Below are 22722 nucleotides of genomic sequence, written 5' to 3'. Positions count from 1 at the left end.
ACGGAGAACCGAGAACAGAAAAAAAAATTTTTTTTCGACTCTGATCATTCCTGTACCAATGGCGGTCCGGTAGGACGTACCGTTGCCGAGACGTAACTTTCGTTGCCAATTGCGTATACTTTCGAAACATTTGAGATACAATTTCTACTTAATTTTTCGATAAAAACGCAACAGAAAACAAGCGATATATAAAATCACCTAAAAGTCGATTTCATTGGTGATTCCGATTGTTCACAAAAAATATACAGGTACTTTGGAACTAGCCTGTACACCTATCTTTCCCACTGTTTTAAAAATTATTTGGTATAGGTATAGATAAAAAAATATAACTTTAAAATGACATCAGATAATATAGCTATCTGATTATAACTAATACGTCTAATTTTTGGAGAATATAACTCACTGAAATGGTGGTGTCTCTTAGATATTGTTAATCTGTAGTTCACCTAGAAGCGCTTCCTCGAACATTTAAGTAAAGAAAATAATAATGTTTTTTTTGTGATTACTAATAGGGTGTTTAAAATTCGACTCTCACCATTGGTATCTCACCGGTACCTGTACCGCACTTATAATTAGTTTAAAACCCTGCAATTGATCCCCCGGATCCATCAAACTAAACCAAATGAATCGATTATATACATACAATGGGGGGCTGATGATTAGCCCAGGTATCGGTGAAATGGGGTGCGCGAATGTCCACAATTCTCCACCCTTTCGGTATAAACGAAAGTCAAACACGTTGTTTTCCGTATCAAAGTGACGAAATTTTAATTTATGACATTTCCGAATTGCAAGGCCCTTCGATTTTAAGGGACCGTGGAGCATAAAAAAAAGCGTTTTAACAAAATTTTATTTTATATTCGACCCTCGGTTTTATTCATCCGTCGATATTAACTTGTTGGATTTTACAACAGGGCTTTTAATGTCGGGTTTTTTTAGTTCATTTTATTGAGGTATGCTTTTTCGAACTTATATGGTGCCGTAAATATATTTAGGTTTGCTTGGGACACTGATGTGGCTTTAATATACGAGCTGGTTTATTTATATTTTATAGTTGATGCGTGTTTGACATCACGGGATATCCAATTAAGTATATGTTCTGATTCGTCCAACAAAATACAATTCGCTTTAACAATAAATTTTAGTTAAAACAAGTAAAGCCCAAGAGATAATAGCATTTGATGATAGGTATTATTAATTTCTATTTTCTTCGACTCAAGGTCTTTTGGAAATTAATTAATTAGGTTAATATTACTTCAAAGAAGTCTATTATACTGTATACTATATACCATTCATTATGTCAGTCCACGTCTTGACCGTTCCCTGATATAATAATGTTCTAAATGTTTATACCCCAAAATAATTTGCTCGCTTTGCCAGAAATAATTCTCTGAGTGGGAATTATACAAAGTCGTTATTCATGTAAATTGCGCACATAAATTTTCTTCGAATCGTTATATATATATATATCGTTTATTGACCATTTACAAATACAAAACGTATTTTTAAAGTCAGCAAAAGAATAACAATTTATAAAATAACTTAAAATAATTTAGATCTACTGTGCCCGATAAGTAACAAATTCGTTTATGGAATAGAAACAATGCTCTTCAAAAAACTTTTTTGATAATTGTTTGAATTTTTTGATGGAAAGTCGTTTAATATCAATATTTTTGGACCGAAAAATAGTGTTTGCAAAAATATTATACAATTCTAGATTAAGTTTATTTTTTTGTGTAGTACACAACCTCGATCTTAATGTTTTGATATTGTCAGCTGTTCGCGTCATGTAACTGTGATATCCACCATGAGTCGGAAAAACAGACAAATTTGAGTGGATTTCAACTAAAGTTTGGAGAATAAACATACATGGTAACGTAAGTATTTTCAATTCTTTGAATATTGGGCGGCAGTGGCTGGACGGCGGAACACCCCCAAGAACCCGAACCGCAGACTTCTGCAATCTAAAGGCTCTCTCGGCCTCCGTCGCGTTCCCCCACAGTAGTAGACCATAAGATAAGATACTATGAAACAGTGCAAAATAAACTATACGGAGAGTGCTTTGCGAGATCGAACCTCGCAGTTGTCTCAGAACAAAAACCTGAGATGACAATTTACCGCACAGGTAGTCTATATGAGGCGACCACGTTAAAAACGCATCTAGGTAAACACCAAGGAGTTTGACCGGTTCAGATTTTTTACTTCTTCGATTGGTATTGAAAATTAGAGTCTTTGTTTTATCGGAATTTAATTTAAGTTTATTAGCAGAGAACCAGTGCTCAATCATAGAGAGTGTAGTGACAGCCTTTTTATTTAAATTAGTTAGATCTTTCTCCGATTCAATCAATGATGTGTCATCCGCATAGAGTATACTGCGAGCAGCATTTGTTGCAAATACTACATCATTGACATATATTATAAACAAAAGTGGACCAAGGATGGAACCCTGAGGCACTCCATTAGTAATGTCCAACAGAGTGGATTCCCGATTATTCCAGACAACATATTGCTTTCTTCCGGTCAAATAAGATTTTAAAAGGGCTAAGGTATTTTCACGAATTCCGTAGTACTCAAGTTTAGACAGAAGTATATTAGTATCCACGCAGTCGAATGCCTTGGTGAGGTCGCACATCGTTACCGAAGTCGACAGGCCCTCCTCAAACCCATCAATCACATGCTCAATCACTGTGTATAAGGCACGGATGGTGGACCTACCTGACCGAAAACCAAATTGGGAATCTGTTAACAATTTCCTTCCCTCAAAGTAAGCAATAAGTTTATCTTTTATTATCGACTCAAAAATTTTTCCAATGATAGGAACGATTGCTATTGGTCTAAAATTATCTAAGATATTAGTATCCCCTTTTTTATGGAGTGGAAGAATTTTTGTCACTTTTAATTCATCCGGAAAACATCCCTCTTCAATGCTATTGTTTATTAGTAACGTAATAGGTTTCAGAAGTGAAGATATTGATTGCTTAATAATATTGGCATTTAGACCATAATAGTCAAGACAACGAGAGTTTTTTAGTTTTAAAATCGCTTCCCTAACATCACTCTCCACAACTGCCGACATAAAAAACGAGAAATTGGGTCTAGATGATCTGGAGATGTAGGTCATAGCATCTACTACTGAAGGTGTGATGGTTTTCGTTATCTCCGCTGACACAGAAGCAAAAAATCTGTTGAACTCCAACGGAGTAATAGATGATTGAATAGAGTTACTGTGCTTAGACCGTCTCTCCGAATTAACAATATTCCATGTCGTTTTAGATTTATCATTTGAACTCAGAATTATGTCATCATAAGTCTTCTTTTTCTCCACCTTTATAGTGTGACGATATTCTTTGTGGAACCGCTTGTAAGCATGAAAGTCTTGGTTACTTTTTGAACTATGGTATTTTTTTTTAAGGCATAAAAGATGCTGGCGCATTTGTTTAAGGTTTTCATTGAACCATTTAATTGGCGAGCAATGGATGGTAGAGTTAACAATGGGAAAGAAACTGTCGACAGCTCCCCTAAGTTGTTCAATAAACATAGAACAAAACTCAACGCCACTTTGTTCGTTACTGACAAGTTTGGACCACTCAATGTGCTCCAGACTGTTGCCGAACGCAGTTATACGTTTATTATTTATTAACCTTCTTTTAATTTTATCATGATTACGACAAAGCACTGACGAATTAACTTTTATTAATTGTCCCAAATGATCTGACAAAACGGGGTCACAGGCTAGGACACTAAACCGGTCACTAGGAAAATTGGAAATTACATTGCTATATATATCTATTATATCCTTTTTCGATAGTTTTAAATATTACGAGTAGTATTAGCTGTTCCTTATTTTATTTCTTATTCTACCACTGAACGAACAATAATAGTTTGTAGTTGTTACATTCTGTTAATAAAAATAAACTTCGACAAATAGTATAATCGTCCTAAATTTAGTATTTGATCGATTATTTTTTCTTATTTCAAAGGCGATGCTGCAGTCTCTGCCTCTTGCCTTGACTCAGTGGATAAAAGACGTGTACAAAAACTTCAAAACTAATGTCACAATTAAATTTACGTGATATGAAGGATACAGACTTCGGGAAGGCCTAATATGCAGATTTAAGTTATATATGGCACCTTTTTTATTATACCTCAATTAAAAAGAAGTGCCCTCGTTATCTATTTAACAAAGTTTAATTTAGAGTGAGTATTCATGATTTAAATTAATGACACAAAGGTTTACTTACCGCACCGCAGAACAAAAATTAACATTTTTGAGGATCTCTTAGAATATTTCACTTAATTTAATTCACTTACAGAATTAGGTCAGTTTTGACGACAACTGCTGCGTATTCAAGCGAAGACTAAAACTAGAGACTCAGATGAAATAAATTAAAGTAATTTTGGTTAACATCCATTTTTATTAATGTCCCTGCTACCTGCTACCCTCTACCCCCTTTGCATGTCGACCTCTTTATATTGAATTATCTGGGAAATTCCCATATGGCTGACTTTCATATGACACAAGATACAAGATTTTGTTAACTATGCTTTACGATAAAGCAACTGTATCAAGTCAAAAAAAAGTGCAATATAAATTAGATGCGTAGATGGGTACATACATAGATAAAGTATAAAAAACGAAAAATGAAATAAGAATACAAATAACATTAAAAAAAAAATGAATAAAATTTAATCCATAACGAGCTCTGTGTTAAATTTGGCAACGAGCAAGTAGTTTTCTTTTTAAATAAAATGACAATTAATGATCCAGTATCAGTCTTATTAATATTATAATAATAATAATATATATAAAATTATATTATATATATTATTATAGTATTAGTCTTATGCAATAAACGTATTATTATTATTACTATTATTATTCTATAAGAAAGTATTATTCTTTAAGTATATTATAAGTATATTCTATAATTATATTAATAATTATCATTAAATTTTGAAAAAATCTGTAATATAATGGTAGATATCGCGTATTTCTACTGGATTTTGAATTATGCATTTTTTGATGTTTTAGTGGTATGTATATTATATGTAATTATATGCTTCAACGAACATATATATTACATGAATAATTTAAATACAACCACAGCATAATTCTATTATATCAATTGCTTTTATTTATTTTTACAAAACTTCTGTATTCCTGACGTTTCGCCAATCATCCTGTCGGCTTCTCCACAGCTTGACTGAAACTGGCACGCATTTTACTCTGTACCTCCTTATACATTGTTTGAGGAGGCGGAGCTAAATGAGGGGAATTAACACGGTCTGGATGACTGATTCCCATATTGGTGACAGGTAAAGACCTGAGAATAGAATTGATTACATGCAAGAATTTTAGTTTTATGGAATAAAATTTTATGTCTGGTTTCGCGATTGTGTTCAGCAACTGCTGATAAGTTTATTTGTCTTAATCTTAAGACTCTTTCATGTTCTTTGAGCCTAGTTGATATTTTCCGCCCGGTCTCTCCAATGTATTCTTTGCCCCGTATGCATGGAATGCTGTAAACTCCTGGCATCTCAAATGGAATTTTGTCTTTGACGGATCGATGATGATGACAGATTTCTGGACAAGTGGTAAATCTGGTTTTGACGTTATATTTCGTTAGAACTTTTAATATGTGGTCAGTGACGTTTTGAATGCAAGGAAGGACCACAGTGGTAAGTGTAGGATTGCTTTCGGCCTTATTGCTATTGAAAAGTTGTGGTGAAGTGTATTTTGTGATGGAACGCTTAATATCTCTAATGTGAAAATTATTAGAGAGAAGACCAGAGATAAGGTGTCTAGAGCTTTCTTCTCAAAAGCTTCCATAAATATATTCGCGATGACTGGTGATAGTGGAGAACCCATAACTGTTCAAAATTTGACAAAACGTTAGCAAGTTCGACTTAGCAAAAGCCGACGCAGGACGAATCCAGAAGTTTTGTCAAAAACAATATGATCGTAATAATAAAATCTATATTGTCCATAAAACTGCATTTATTTTATTAAATAGTATTTGTACTCAAATGAAACGATACATATATCTTTTTCAAATATTTGGGTAAACAATTCGACTCTTAAAATTAGATCATACTATGTATAGTTAAGTTGAGTACATGTGACATTAGAGAAGCGAATTTGTATTAAATTAAATATAGGAAATATTCAAGAATTTAGAAGACGTCGTCGTACTTTAGTCACACGAATTTTTTTTTATAAAAGATCACGATTAGATTGAATAATGGGATATAGAGGGTGAGCGTTTGTCGAATTAATATTGAGCCACCACCGCTTCGAATTTAACACGGTTTGCGATCATTTGATAACGGGAATGGCAGTTTATTATGCATTATTGTGTTTTTGAGATCATAGATAACGGATAAAAGCCCATTTAAAATAAATGCAGTTCGGTTTTGAACCACGGAAAATATCAACGAATTATACGACGGCTAATTTGTAATTTACATTTTATCCCTGACGGGGTGCAGCGTATATCGCCGATAAGCATAAATTTGCCGTTATCGCTCATATTTTATACGTATACTGTCAATTTTTTTAATGACGATTCGAATTTACTTGCCGCATATACGACATTGGGGAATGGAAAAACACATTGTATACGTTGATAAGTACAGTATTACTGAGGAGTAACTCAATACCGAAAAATTCCGCGTGAGTATCTAGAGAGTATTGCGTAAATCTAAGATTTTGCATAGAATTCTCCTTTTGCTGTGAATTAAAACCGCAGTCTGACGGCATCGAAAACTACTCGTATTCGGATAGACAAAGAATATCTATATTTTTACCTATTTCGGGCCAAGCTAGTTTGTACTAGGCTATGTCAGTTCATTTAAAAACTAGAAAAGCTGAGTGCTAACCCAAACTAATCAAAACGTAATTACTCCTTAGCGAAAATTAAATATGATTACAAATTTGGTTAGCTATGGTCAATTTTTGCTCCTTATAAATTGAGTTAAATATTTACGCAAAATGAGTGCTTGTACAGTACAAATAATAAATGATGCGAAAGATAAATTTAATTTAGAACATTGTATGATGACAAATATACTATTCATAAATTGGCAATTGGCAAAGTGAACGTTTATTTGCATAATTGCGTAATAACGTTAATAGTCTGGATTGAAGACAAAAAATCGCAGTTCTTATAGCACGAAAAACAGCACAACGACTTTCGCAATGTGTGTAACGGACGGGATTACTTTGGGGATGGCGTCTGGTTGCCATGGCGACCAGTGTGGCGCCCGAGCTACCTACATTTATTCCTCCTTATATTAAACTGTTCGAGATAAATCAACTTGCATATCTTACGCGAAAAACTGCGGGATTTACATATGCACAAAACATGACGTGGATGGCTTGGTTAGCATTTTTATCTCGAAGCGAGATTGTAACTATAACAACGTGTGTGAAGATTTTATCCATTATATTGTTTCTCTTGCCGCGAGGTTTAAAATTTCGATTTTCTCCGGCTTCGTTTTTCAAATTGGATATTAGTTTTTCTAATAAAAACTGTATTATAATGTGCCCCCTGTTTAGGTATCTGTATGTGTTTGTTTTTCGCATTGGATAGAAACAAGATTTCCATGAATACCAAATTGAGCGCTTTTCTTGTCGGATTGTGTTGGAATGGAATAAGCCCTTGTAACTCAAACTTGCGATTAATAACGGTAACAAAAAAATATTTAATATCAATTTAAAAACAAGGTGTTGCTGCAACATTCGAATATTTACTTATCAGTTGGAAGCAAACAACTAATTAACGTTTTAAATAAAATAATGTATCTCTGTTGAAAATATATATTTCGATTTATATTGCCAAATGTTGGCTCCAAAACAGATGCTCAACGTCAGCTATACCAGGTAGTGCTTTGTGACGTATGGATTTTTGAAAGTAATATTCTGTTAATTAAATTAACTTTTGGTTGTCTATATACCGTAAAACAAATCAATTTGTGACTAGGACTCTTTCCCAAGAAAACTTTGTTATTTCTTTTTCTTCTATTCATTTCATAGGTAGCGTGTGAAACAAAAAATAAATTTTTCAAAATGTTTGATTACCTAAATGAAATAAAACTACACGTGCAGAACTCACTGGAGCATAATTTATTTTTAAATATTACAAATACAGATACTTTCAATTATAGTACATAATAGTTGCACATCTGCTGCCGAACTATAATATAAACATTGCACAAATCTTTTTTTTTTATACACAATAAACAAAATACGACGCGTAATAAATAAAACGGAATAGTACTTTTCATCATTTATCTAACGTATATACAACTACTACCGGTAGTTTTCTCACCCTGTGCAAAATATATAATTCAATCATTTGATGATGCTCTCTCACGCAACATAATGAAGCATTAGTTGAAGCCTCCAAATGAAATTACAGAAATGCGTATCGTCATTATAAGTGGCGTTTTAATTTATCGCGGCTAGAAGCATGCCTTTGATGAGTGGCGTGAGATATTTATTCATATAAGAAATCAGCATGTTGAGAAATAGTCAAGAAAAAAATATATGCAGGTTTGGAGCAGGATAATGAAATAAATCTGTGACGAAAGCCGAAATTCAAGCTTGCTTAAGGAGTATAAATAATATAGGCCATACGCATCTTTGTAATTTATCTCTTATAGTTAAATCTAAATGCCGTTTATATACGTATACATACATATAATATTTATAAGTTAATATTAACATTTTTACAAGCGTTCGGCTACATCGTACCATGCTAGTATACGTCCGTGGCCGCACATCACTTTCGAAGAAATAGATGAGATCACTAATAATCGTTTTATTTTTTTTTATATTCATATAACTGTATGTACAAATTCTGCTGGAGTCCAAACCGCTCACTACACGAAATTTCATTGCAAATTTTGCCGTTTTGCCGCGTGTTCGTCTTCGTTATCCGAAATAATATCGCTGTTCTCATCGGTTTGATTATCAAGCACCTCCTGTTTTCTTTTGGCCGTCGCCATTTCAGCCGCGTGCTTTTTCCGCCATTTTGTACGTCTGTTTTGAAACCACACCTGAAACAGAACAAATAATACATAATTAAGTTAAACAATTGAACTATACCCCCAAAATCTCACCAAGTTTTATACAGGACACTTTATTATTTCGAATTATTTTCTTAAACGGCGTTACCACACCCTCATAACTTCCGTCGCAGTTCTCCGATAAAACTTTCATTAATTAATTACTTTTCGGGGGTAACGAAACATGGCCGCCCTATAGCCCCCCCCCCCCCCCCAGCAAACCACTGCCCTGGTAATATATTCGGGGCCGTGTTCATTGCTGCGTCTCAGCTTTGCAAAACAACCAAATATAATCTCAGTAACTCATTAATTACGGCTATACATCAAATTAACATTAAATATTCCGCTCATAAATTCCCTCTTCCATTGCTCTTAATACTGTACTTTGTCTTTTTCCATTTTCGGCATGTACAAATTGGGCTACCGATCGTTTTCGTTGCTGGATGCTGTAATGATTTTAAGCAATTTTTATTTTGCGAAGAAGCCTTAATAGCCAAATTTACACTCCATATAGAAATTATAGTAACAGGGGTTTAAAATGTTTTTTTGGCCGAATGATCGCGGTGGTTTGGGCCGATAGGCAGTAATTAAAAAATATGTTGTTTTTGAAATACTTATACTGTTGTACATTATTTCAATTCCGAATACTATGACATATATTAAGATTTCTTAGAGTATAAATTATTTTCAGGATATTGAAATTTTTTAAAATAATTTAATTTTAAAGTATGCAGTAAAAGCATATAGAAAACCGTTTTTGATTTTTAATTTTGTCTCGGAAAACATAGCGAAAGAAAAATACTTGAATTTTGACTTGCTTATAAAAAAAACACAACCAACCAATAGTGTTCTTCTTTTTTAAATTTCAGGTAATTCCCCGGAGAAAGGTTAAAATACATAGCACATTTGTTTTGTTATTGTTTTGATGACAGTGGCGATTTAGATTTCGTGGAGAATATTGATGACAGACCTACAAATGGAGAAGCAAAAAGGAAAAGCATTAACTTTGAAAGATACGATGTTATACAAGTTAAAAGTGGTATGAAACAAAGTGATATTCTCTCGTCCTATGGTCAAGTGAATGCAAGTGCTAAAAGGCTTAGAAAATCAGCTCATGAAGTAGGCAATAAGGGACTTTGACAGTGGTTTACCCAAGAAATAAAAGGAAATGTTTCTATAAGTGATCCATGCAAAAAACAAGTGAAATGGGAAGTAGAATAGAAGGAAGAGATTTTGTGTGTTCCAAAAGTTGGATTGAACGTTTTAAGAAGCGAAACTGTATCTCTGGAGGACAAATTGTTGGTGTTTTTAATAACTCACAACGGTTTGGTTTGATCTTTGCAAAAATTATGACAGTGACAATATTTTTAACGCCGATGAGACCGGCCTTTTCTATAAATTAAACTCTGATAAGACATTGAAATTCGACGGAGAAAGGTGTGGTGGTGGAAAATTGCCCAAGGTTCGAATAACAGTTCTGGTTACTGCAAACATGTCTGGGACAGAAAAGAGAAAGCTGTTTATTATCGGCAAATCAGTAAACCCAAGATGTTTTAAACACAAGACGCTACCAGTCAAGTACAGGTCAAACAGCAAAGCGTGGATGACATCCGACTTATTTACCGAAGAGCTGCTATAATGGGATACAGAATTGAACAACAGAAAAATTATTCTTCTAGTAGATAATTGTCCAGCACATCACAATGTTCCGTTGAACCAAATCAAACTGGTTTTTATGCTACCCAACACCAGTTCAAAACTGCAGCCCATGGATCAAGGCATAATCTATTCCCTGAAGTACCACTATAGGAATATTTTGCACCGTTCTTGGTAGGAAGTTAGCAAAAACACTATTGCAAACTGTTATAAACAAGATGATTTTAACTCTGATGATGAATTGCCTCTAACGGAATGGTTAAAAAAACATTCAGGAGATCCCGAAAATACTGAGGAAAATATCGACACCCAGAAAGCTCTTAAAGCAGAGATTAGGAATAGACGATCAAGTTAATCCTAACGAATCTTTAGCAGATGACGAATTTATCCAGTTAACATCAACAGGTATTTATAACATAAAATGTAACATTAAAATAATGATCTTCGGAAACAAATGCAGACTTGAGTGAAGATGAGCTAAGGCAGGAGGCTATTGAGGAAGTGGCTATGATCAATGTTCCTTCAGTGAAAGACATGACGGAAAACATAATTAACATGTTTATCCAAGAGTAGGAGAATACATGTAGTTTTTTTTAGTTTATTTTTTTTAAATACTATTTGCTTGTTCTTGTTCACTTATTACTTGTTTTGTACAGAATGATATTTAATTTCCACTTTTCCAACATTACGTAATAGATATACATATCTAGAAAAATGCTAGTATATGGCATTTTTTTACAAAACCAACGTACATAATATTATATATTATTATTATTCATCGGGTAAACATCAAGTGTGTACAAAAGTTCATTTATTGCTTATAGTAAACCTCGGATACAGCGAGCCAATTTTGATGCAACTTTCGAATTCACTATATCCGGACCACTGTACGTTATCTACTATGGTCCACCCGGTATAATAAGGCAGGCGTTTTGCTTTTCAATCCATATTGAGGCATCGAAAAGAAACTTCCTCCCTTCCTTTGAAGTTTGTGAGGAAAATCTTTCACGAGTCTGCGAGGCAGCTTTTAACGAATGAAGGGGTGTAAATATATTAACCGTCCGCAAAACTGCTAAACGAGACGATGTTTTCAGCGATTTCCGTAGGAGCGGACCCATTATATATTAAATTTGCGAATTACACGGTATTTAAAGCTATAGTAGAACCATAAATCAAGGAAATAGGGTCTCGAGAGTTAATACAAGCACACCAGCAACGGTCCAACCAGGCTACGCGTCGGCTCGATATTCCACGAACTAGAGACGCGAGAGAATGGAAAGTACAGGAACGCGAGAAGATGAAAATATCATTTAATATGTTACACTATATTGCATCGTAGAAGGCAATAATTATAACGTGGTATATCCTCCGTTTAAATTATGACATTTATTTCTAGTAACATTTGCATACTTCTCAATTCCCAACTAATAACCATCAGTCACATTGCTGAATTCTGAATTAAGAAAGATAAGAGTCTCCACAGACCTGCCGCAGATTTAACTTTAAATAAATTCAAAATTGAATTGATTTCGACAAAAGAAAAAGAGATTTTATATACCGTAACGTTCTTTTTAGTAAAACTCTGTAATGATAAGTGAAAGAATTTGTGATAGTAATGTTTAAATAAGTGCCTAATAGCCTGATTAACAGCAGAATTATAAACATGTTATAGTCAAAAAATAAAAATAAACAATAATAAATAATTAATATTTTTTAAAGTCGCCTTAAGATCATTAGTAAAATATTAATAAATTTGAACATTCGTATTTATTTAATTTCAAAGATTTTGGTAATCACAAGCTTTGACTTTAATTTATTGATATAAAACTGATATATAACATAATTATTACTATATTAAAATAACTTCCGTCTATGCAATTATATTAAATGTGGTATTAGAAAGAAAAGATAGAAAAAGATAAAAAAACATGTGAATTTGATACACGAATGATATCGCCTTGGCAACGGATAAAAAAGGAGAACTGACGGAAATGCTAAAACTGGACAAAGTGGTTAAAAATATAGGTATTAATATGAACTATACAAAAACTAAAATCATAATTGACACAGGTGAAACACAAATTGTTAAACTTAACAATGATAAGTAAATAGCAGAAATTAATGACAGACTTAAAATTTTACATGAAATCTTTTTAAAAAATCGACGTCCAAGAAAAAATAAATAAAATAAAAAATGAAGGAAATTATATATGTACTACCCGGTGCATAAACTTTGTGAAACGAATGAGCATTTGCCGTCAACTCGTAATGAAATTCCCAAATCAGTTCCAATGGACAAAAAGGAAAATAAAAAGCGGGGAGAAACGTCACTACGACCGAACGCAAGATATTTTCGAAGCATTTACTTCTTGGCGTCGCAATTAATTACTTTCCAACGATACGACTGTTAATTTTTTTTGCTGTAATTTATCATACTCTTCCGTTAAATTAAGAGGGGTGAATAAAGAATAAAGGATATTAAATTAAAATCGCACGAACAGGGATTTTTTTTTTCTTTTTACTTGCCGTCTCGGGCGCGCGCAATTAGTCTTAATTAATTAAGAGATAATTTAGGTCGAGGTTTCTCCAATTCCGGCGGTTTTTGTTTGGATAATGCGGCTATAATTGAAGGGAGGCAACGAAACGCGCGCTATTTGTATATAGATACGTTTATAATAAATAATTTCACCCCTTTAGCGTCGCCGCGCCCGGACGCCGATTCCCGAATATGCGACGCCATTGCTGTCTGCTCGACCCCAATTCATCATTGGCTGCGTGACACGTATAGAGATTTTTATTTCTGCGGTGTACGGATATGCACACAATACTCCAACCCCCAATGTCAGTGTTGGATTCAAAAAATAACCCGCCCAATGAGATTCACATTATCATACTAAACTGAACCGGTTCAAAAAACTGCATTGATACGGAAATATATTATAACTATGCTGTTGCACACAGAAACAAGTGAAACAAAAAAAATAAATAAAAAAAGTGATACTTAAAGTACAGATAAAAATCATAACTTAAAATAATACCCACTATTATTTCATTATGTATTTGTTTATTATTATTTATACTATGGACTTCGTATTTTCATATTTTCCTACTTACGCAAATAATATATAGCTTTAATTTTTTGCGTCCATAGTTTACGCATTTTTTCAGCAAAAATGAAGTGTCAGTTAAAATCACAATTTTAATCTTAAAATAATAGTCACAATTATTTCATTATATGTTTTTGTAAAAATGCTCTAGATTTTCATATCTTTCTGTCGTTTATTCTGCATACCTCAAATTTGAGTTTTGTTTTGATTTTTATTACTTTTCTACTCTTACTTACGCGAATAACATAGTAGTAATATATTGAATTACTTGCAACTTTAATTTTTCTCGTCCATGGTTTTTATGGAAATTTGTTACTAGAAAATTCAAACGTTGGTCTTGAAGCACAGATAAAATATCACAACTTAGAAATTAAAATAATATCCACAATTAGTTCATTATATATTTGTGTAACAGCGCCATAAAGTTTCATGCCTTCATATTTGCTAACTAACCAAAACTAACTTTAATTTTCCAGGATTTTTTATGGAATTTTTTCACACAAAAAAATTTAAAAAAGGATAGAAACTGAACAAAGTAAAGTGATAAACACAAAATCTTTCTTAAATATTTGTGTAACGCCATGGATTTTCATATTTTCCTATTTTTTACGGAGAATACTTCATTTTTTTCTGCTTTTTTTTTACTTTTCTATTCCACGTTTACGTTGTGATTTTTTCTCGACTTTATCTGAACCACCTTCAGATTGGTAGGAATGGTTCTCCCTAAATACGATCCTGATATTTTAGCGGCTCTTTTCAAAATGACGCTTTGATTTATCGATGACGTTGCTAATCTACGTGACATATATTTCGGAGTTTTAATGCTTTCGCAGTGCCAAAATGTCCAGTTTTAAAAATTCTCTATGAAATACGGCAGGACAAGACCGATCATCCCCGTGTATCTACGATGAAATTTTAAAAAAATGGCATTTATGACGTTATTACTTAACACTATTGTTTAACCCAAAATACGTAACTATATTAATAAAAATTAAAGGCATATATTGCCAGAAAATTATCCAAAAATATCTCTCTCATCCAGTCACGTATCCTATCTTTGCAGTTTTCGTTTTCTTCTGTTGTTTCAAAAAACATTAACATTTTCAAATGGATTTGCGATGCACAAGGGACAAATACAAATACGTTTTCCCAAAATCGACGACTTTTATTTGAAAGTGTCCTAATAACAAAAATGAAATTCTGCTTGGAATGCCGACAAACATAATCCTCCATACTTGCCCCCTCCACTCTCCGTGCCGGTTTCTATGTAAATGTGAGGTCATTAGTGTGTCGTTAAACGTTAACGTAAGGCGACCGAATCGATTAACGCTAAGTGACTGCGTAATTAGCTGTACATGCGGACTAAAGTATTCTGCCCCGGAAGGCGACGTTACTGCGAATCTCCACCCTGTTCAGCCCTCCAATTTAGGTTTTTGATCGTCGTTCGCTTTAATTAAGGATCGCTCAATCTCAAATTGGCCTTTTTTTTTCCATCGACTCTTTAAAAGTCAGTAGCGCCGCCTTCACCCAATCATATATTGCCTCATCACGAGAATTAGGCAAACGCGATTATCTACAGCGCATTTGCTTCGTTTAACGCATTGTTTGAATTATAGCTTTGTAATAATGTGGCCTATTAGACAGTACATTCGCAGATGAGCGGAAGAAGCGGTGTCTTTCCGCCCCCTTCACGCTAGGATGTCAATGGGGTTCGAGAACCAACTGTATCTCGCATGATGTATCGTTTTTAAGGGAGGGTCTTCCACGACCACGGGCATAATCTTCTGACAAATTGAATGAGGGCGGCAAAACCGTTAGGGGGGCCGACACTTGTTTATAACAAACATCGTCATAGCTATTTAGCTTTAGCCACCCTGATTGATACCATACTTATACCGGGCGGATATTTTTCCTCTGACTCTGACTGACTTTGCTCTATATTTTTCCTTGGGCGGTTAAAATGTTTTTGTTTTGATAATTCACAGCTTTTGGATGCAAATAAAGTGTATTGTTTTATTCTGCTCGATCACAGCAGAGTTTTAATACTGTTGATACTGAAATTCTTTGTAAAACTTAGTATAGATATATATATATATATATATATATATATATATATATATATATATATATATATATATATATATATATATATATATATATATATATATATATATATATATATATATATATATATTCTCACGTATTGATTCACGGATGGAAAAATGTGATGACACTATATTCCGGGATATCATCCGTTCGCTCGTTGAACTCCGACTGGAATCCTGCATCCGACTGGAATCCTGCAAATCTTGCATCCGACTGGAATCCTGCAGACGTTTCGCCAAAATCTCACTTGGCATCTTCAATGCTCGCGCTCCGTGTTTTCGGAGGGCTATCCGTGGATTCACAAAACATACCATTTCTGTCAATACTCCAATGATTTGCTTAAATAGTGGGTTCCAATCTAAAATTATTTCTATGTGAGTCATTAATTATATCCAGATTATTATATGCTGATTCAGTTTAATGCACGGCTTTAACGGGAGTGATAGTGATAGCCTCCAGAAAATCCAGAATGCTTGCATTAGGTTGTCATACAATATGACAGGATCGGTCACGATACGCAGAAACCTCTGAAGCTTAAATCATTTGAGCTTCGCCTCCTCAATATTAATTACACCAAATTAAAAGCTATCTTATTTGCCTTAAAAGTTTTTATCTTTTAGGGAGCTAAATAGTACCAATGCAAGAAAAAAACAGTTACTACTTTTACTTTGACATAACACTGCATTATTTCAAAAATCTTTTTTTTAAATTTAAATTACAAAAAAGATTCAAAAAATATTTATTTTTGGTAATGAGAACGATTTTTTATTATAATGATATGACCTCTATTATTTGTTTTCTTTGTATAATGAATAATAAAGACAATTCGAATAATAATATTAATAATAATAACAATAATAATAAATGCTTGCAAATCGATACTATTAATTTTTACTAAAAAAGTGAAAAATTAAAAGCTAAGAATTTGGAGATGATCATCGACATATGAGTGTTCTGAGCACAGATATTAAGTTCAGATTAACAGAGAACCTCGTTTGAAATCATTTTAAGAGAACGCGAACTGAATCGAAAGAGTTCAGAGAACCTGTTTTTCAACATTGGAAAATATGGCCCATGCTATGTGGTTATCTATAAAAAATAGGCGTCAGCATCATGCACACAAAATTATTCAGAATGAGTATCCACCATACTTGCTTCAGTCTTATATGATGAACTTGATTAATTGATCTTTTACCTACGACATATTTAAATACCTAATATCTTAACACATTCAAGTAACTAAACCTTCAAATCAACTACAGGTGCCTATTGCTAAACATGTTATATACTTGACGACTCTGTCTGAAAGATGGCTTAATGTCCACTGATATAGTATATCAATTTTCTGGTTCTTCTGTCAATTGATTAATTATTAAGATTGTCTACTTCACATCACATTACATTTTTTAAAATATTTCGCATGTTAGAGTGTTAAAATATGTATATATTGTATATTAGTTTTTGCAAATAAATTCTTTATTGATATTCCGCCGTCTTTACCTTTGATGATTTTGTGCATGTTTTCGACGCTAGTTTGGAGCTTTCATTCATATTTTTTCAGACCCAAAGCGTTTTTTTTTCTAATTGGCGAATTGATAAATTAATTAACTCAGACAATAAATAAATGTAACTATAATTGAATTATGAACAGGGAATTAAGAAAGAAATTATGTGATAATAAAATCTTTTGGATATATTTAAAAGCAACTAGTTTCGTATATCCAAGTATAAAATATCAAATTTAATTATTTAATACCCCAGTCAACTGATCTGGATATTTTAGAGACTAATAATTGGGATTGTTTGAATTGTCAATAAAAAATTTAAATTAAATCCATTAAAAATTAAATTTCGTATAATTTTTTTGTGGTGGTTATATTCTACCTCGTAAGTATTCCGATACATTTTCTTTACTTTTCGGCACCAAATACTTTGACAATGTAGCAAATGCGAGTTTATTAATAGCCCTAAGTAAACCTTATTAAAACAGGAACGTCGAATTAATTTGTGCGAGCATCAATCAATTATAATTAAAATCGAATCATATCATTTACTGCGCAAAAACAAATAGTGAATTATTCGATGCGTGCCTGCATATGTGTACGCGAATAAATAGTAAATGTGCATTTATTGACAATAACAAATGGTACGCATTATGCCGTTAAAATGATTGCACGGCATTACCAAGAATAATAATAACAATATTTAATAGCGACAAGACCGTTAGTTCATTCATATTTTAAGTTTTTGTTTTTGGTTTATGCTTTACAATATTCGATTTATTTTTGACAATAACAAGGTCATAAAAAGTAGATTTGATAGTGAACATTAAAATTGCGACTTATAACTTCTTGAAGATTGCGAAAAGAGCAGTCGGGTAAAAGATATTTAACGGAACTAGTCGCCGCATCTAAATTTGTAAATACGAACCGCCATAAAACGTATAGGGTGGGTCCATAGAGAAATTGACAAAAGGAGCTTGGAAACTAAACCCTATTTGGTATTTTGCAGAACAAACCGATTATTAAAGATAACAAATTAAACTTATTTGCATATGAATTAACCGACTCCAGCGACATATTTTTTTTATTATGGTATTAATCTATTTCGCTACATCAATTTAGATAAAACAAGTCAAAATTAAACTAAGCAGTGTCAAAATATATTAATTGTAATTATAACATATACACCGATTAAGTAGGTACATTTCAAATTCCTCTAATGTATAAAATGTCCCGCTCAACAATAGATTCTTCACTTCTTTTTTGAAAGTTGGAATGTGGGAGATTTCACTAACACTTTTTAGGAACAAATTAAAAAAAAATCGACCAAGATAATGACATGTTTTTTGTATAATATACTCATGATTATGTTAACCAATTCTAAGGTTATTAGTATTTCTTGTGGGATATGGCCGGATAAGCAATGTAAACAGTTGATGAATTTAAATAAGACTTTTGTAAATGTTCGTAAATGTTTTTAAACCAAGTTTCAAATAAATCAGCGGTGGTGTCTTCATGGCAATCCAGAGAAGAATCTTTAATATTTTTCGCAGACTGAGAAAGTCCATTTGGAATCCAACGATCTTTAGAGCCAGCATGCAAAATAGTTATTGTTTTACACAAACCACAAAACTCCTGTAGTCTTTGATTACAATATGGATGGTACTGTCCTGACTAGGCTTGCTACTGTTAAGGATCTGGGGATTTTATTTGACCAGTCGTTCTCTTTTGTACCTCACATTACAAAAATGGTTTCCAGTGCAATGCAAATTTTAGGATTCGTAATAAGAAATTGCAGGCATTTTTGTAGCTCAGCTACTGTTAAATTGTTATTTAACTGTTACGTTAGGTCCAAGCTTGACTATGGTTCACTGATATGGTCATCAATTTATCACTGCCACACTCAGTCCGTTGAGAGTGTGCAGAGAAGGTTACTAAAGTATCTAACGTTCAGGGAGGACGGTTTCTATCCTGAGAGGGGAGTTGATCATGATCTTCTACTAAGAAGGTTCGCTATACTGCCCCTGAGCTTGCGCAGAGACTTGCAATCTGTTTCATTTCTCTATAAGTTAGTTCATTACGGAGTTGATTGTTCGTTTCTTCTGGAACAATTATGTTTTCATGTGCCGCGGCTGGAAGGGAGACATCAATCAACTTTCTTACCGCAGTTACCCAGGTCCAATATCCATTTTCAAAACCCCTATTTACAATATGTGTGCTACCTTCAACAAACTATCATCGTACTGCGATTTATATTATGATGGTCTCCAGGCCATACTTCAGCAACTTCGAATGGTGTCGGGTTATGCGTACCGTTAAGTCTTATCCTTTTCTTTCTCTTTCTCATTCTATCCTTCTTCATTTTTTTTTTTAGTTGTAAGATTAGTAGATTTAAGATTGGTTTCTACGTCCCCATATTGGATGATTTATATTTAATATTTCCTGTAATTGGGTCATGTTACCTGTTGGAAATGAAGAAATTATTTACCTCTTTTTGATGACGCTTTTGTTTTACACTTATCAGTTGAGTCAACCCAATCCTTTTCCGGGGCATCATAAGTGTCGAATCAGGTTTCATCCAAGTAAATAATTAGCCTTTATTTCATCAAAACTTGCTTTTTGTCAATTTTTTAAAATCTAACCCCCCATGTGTTGAATACACTTCCATAAGGTAGTTCTGCCACATTTAACACCGATTTCATCTTTTTCAAGATTCCTAATTAAGATATCTAATGTAGGCACGCTTTGTTCCTCGTATAACTGGTAAATTTTACGCCGTATTATATCTTGATCGCTTTCATCTACACTCGAGAAAATGTCAGCATCGCTTCTTTTTTTCCTCGCTGAAATGGGATTATTCACAATTTTCCATACAGTTGATGTTAGAATTTTCGTCAATGAGGCCGTTTCTTCTAAAGATGCTTGCTTGCTAGCACCACGTTCAATGAGAGTCAAATAAACATTGTTTATAACTTCCTTAGTCTCAATAGAATAGTGTTTTCTACATTTGGGCGGGAGCATCTCCTGAGATACACTAGACTCGCACATGTTTTGCATAATTCGTACACGATTCAACGCATGCTGTATTACACACGAAATAAGAATGATCACTAATAAAAATAAGAATAAAAATAAAGAATATTAAACACTGGTAGGTATAAAATTATTTTTTATTACGGACCACAATTTTAACTGAATTTAAATTCCGAAACTTTAGGTTGTAATCTTGTTGCATTGTATGTTAATGACCACCCTTGGGTAACCCCATTCAAAACCAATTGGTCACTTTCTTATATCTATGAACAGACCATACCTGCTTTATTGATTAATGCGACGGTTCTAGTTTTCATTAGCACCATTGAATCGCTTCAATCAAATGCCAAATGCTTACTTATTTTTAGTAGAGAATCGGACATTCCCCTTTATTACATTCTCTATGGGTGGGTCATACGGGTTATTTTGCAAACATTTACTATGAAAACTATTTGAAAATAAAGGAAGCATCAACACTTAAAAGAATGAAACATTATAATCAAAATTAGAATTAGTTGAAGCTTGATCCAAAGTTTGCTTTCAACATAGTATTTTATATTTCGATTTGTAGTGTCACGTGGTACTGCGTGACGGATACGTTATGGGACATTCTCTATAGGTAGAAATTCCACGTAACTGGTGATTAATTCAGCTGCAAGGTTGGGGCTAAGCATTAAATCCGTCCCTGCACAAAGAAGCAGTTAAGCAGCGCGGTCGGCATATAACCCCCGCTTCATTAAATTAAGCGATCCTCCGAGGATTACAACAAAAAAATATCATGGACAAAACACTCCCCGTGCTGCATTTGAGCCGCGAAAGAAATCATCGTAAAACTGAATTAAACGTTGACTTTTTTAAGATTCCCCGTGCCTTCATTACCTCGCCCGTGCAAGAATTAAAAATTAATTCTATCTTGTTACAAGTTTAATTAAATTAAAAAATGAACGACTCTGGCAGCGGGTGTCGAATTATACTTCAACTCTTCACCACGCGCCCGCTTCTAGTTATATTAAGAGATACAGAAAAATTCAAATTAAAAACTTCTCGGTTCCGAGTTTTAAACGAGACAATTACGTTTGGCTTTTTATCGGACCAAAATAAATAAATATTACGTGAGCCGAAAATTAAATATTAGAAACTAGTGTAAAATATAAGAATATGTAAAAAAAAATAAATTTAAATTACAAAAACGACTATAATATATGATATATACCCGGTGATTCGTTTATACACGGTCTAAAGCTAAGCTAGAATGGCAACATCGTGGTGTATACAAAAGTGAGGTAAATTTTACAACAATAAAATGCTTAGTAATGAATTCGAAATAAACTGTTCTGGTGGTGCTGAAATTATTGACGCATTTATATTCAGACAGTATGTTTGTCTAAGATAAAATTTATAATAAAAAACTTTCCAAAAAAAGCGGATATAAATTGATATATGTACTTAGAAATTCAAAATGTTTAAGTATTATAAGTATATTAACAAATGGCATCATCTATTCCTAAAGTACTCGTTAACAAACGAATTACTTCCAAAAACATGTAAAACAAGTGAGACAAAATATAAACAACCTCTCCGTGCCAAATCCATATTGGATAAGGGTAAGATCTTAAACGATGTGTACCCCAATTTGATTGAGAAATCTATCTAAGAAAAGCTAATTTTTTTTTCTTAGAACCTTTACTCAATGTTCTTTGAGCCTAGTTGACATTTTTCGTCCGGGTTCTTCAATATATTCTTTGCCACATTTGCATGGAATGCTATAAAGACCTGGTATCTGTGTTAAGTGTTAAATCTGAGTGTGACATTATATTTCTTATGAAATTGTGCTTTCGGACCAATTGTCTGGTGAAATGTATTTTGTGATGGAACGCTTAATATCTCTAATTTGCAAATTATTATTGAGAAAAGCAGATGAGTTCGGTGATTCGGGTTGTATACAAGAGAGTTGATAATCGATGATTTTTGGGCCGGATGGTGATGTGACGATGCACTAAGGTCTGTGTGCGTAGGTTTTCTGTAAACAGAATGACCCAATGTTAGGTATGATTTTTTATTGATAAAAACGTCTAAGAAAGGGATTAGTTGCCAACTCAATGGTAAAACGTATGTTAGAGTGTATAGACCTTAAAGGGCTAAGAAAATATCGAATAGATTCAAAAGGCTTCCACAAATATGTTTTTTTAAAAAATGTATCATTATAAGAAAAATATATTCCAGGCAAACAAGTTTGGTTTCAGATTCTG

The 22722-nt window shown here is 33.3% G+C and overlaps 1 protein-coding gene across 2 annotated transcripts in view; it reads right to left on the bottom strand.

Moving 5' to 3' along the window:
- Positions 1–8336: 8336 nt before the first annotated feature.
- The window catches only part of LOC132695618 (homeobox protein Nkx-6.1), a 29706-nt gene continuing 15320 nt past the window's right edge, over positions 8337–22722 (bottom strand). For both annotated transcript variants that reach the window (XM_060659972.1, XM_060659973.1), the window contains one exon: positions 8337–9060. In XM_060659972.1, the coding sequence (XP_060515955.1) occupies positions 8896–9060 (165 nt within the window). In that variant the 3' untranslated portion in view covers positions 8337–8895. The remainder of the gene's footprint in view (positions 9061–22722) is intronic.

Source organism: Cylas formicarius, unplaced genomic scaffold (assembly GCF_029955315.1).
Source record: "Cylas formicarius isolate icCylForm1 unplaced genomic scaffold, icCylForm1.1 PGA_scaffold_12__32_contigs__length_19106922, whole genome shotgun sequence".
Classification (NCBI taxonomy): Eukaryota; Metazoa; Arthropoda; class Insecta; order Coleoptera; family Brentidae; genus Cylas; species Cylas formicarius.
Note: the sequence above shows the minus strand (reverse complement) of the source record. Positions and strands in the feature narration are given on the sequence as shown.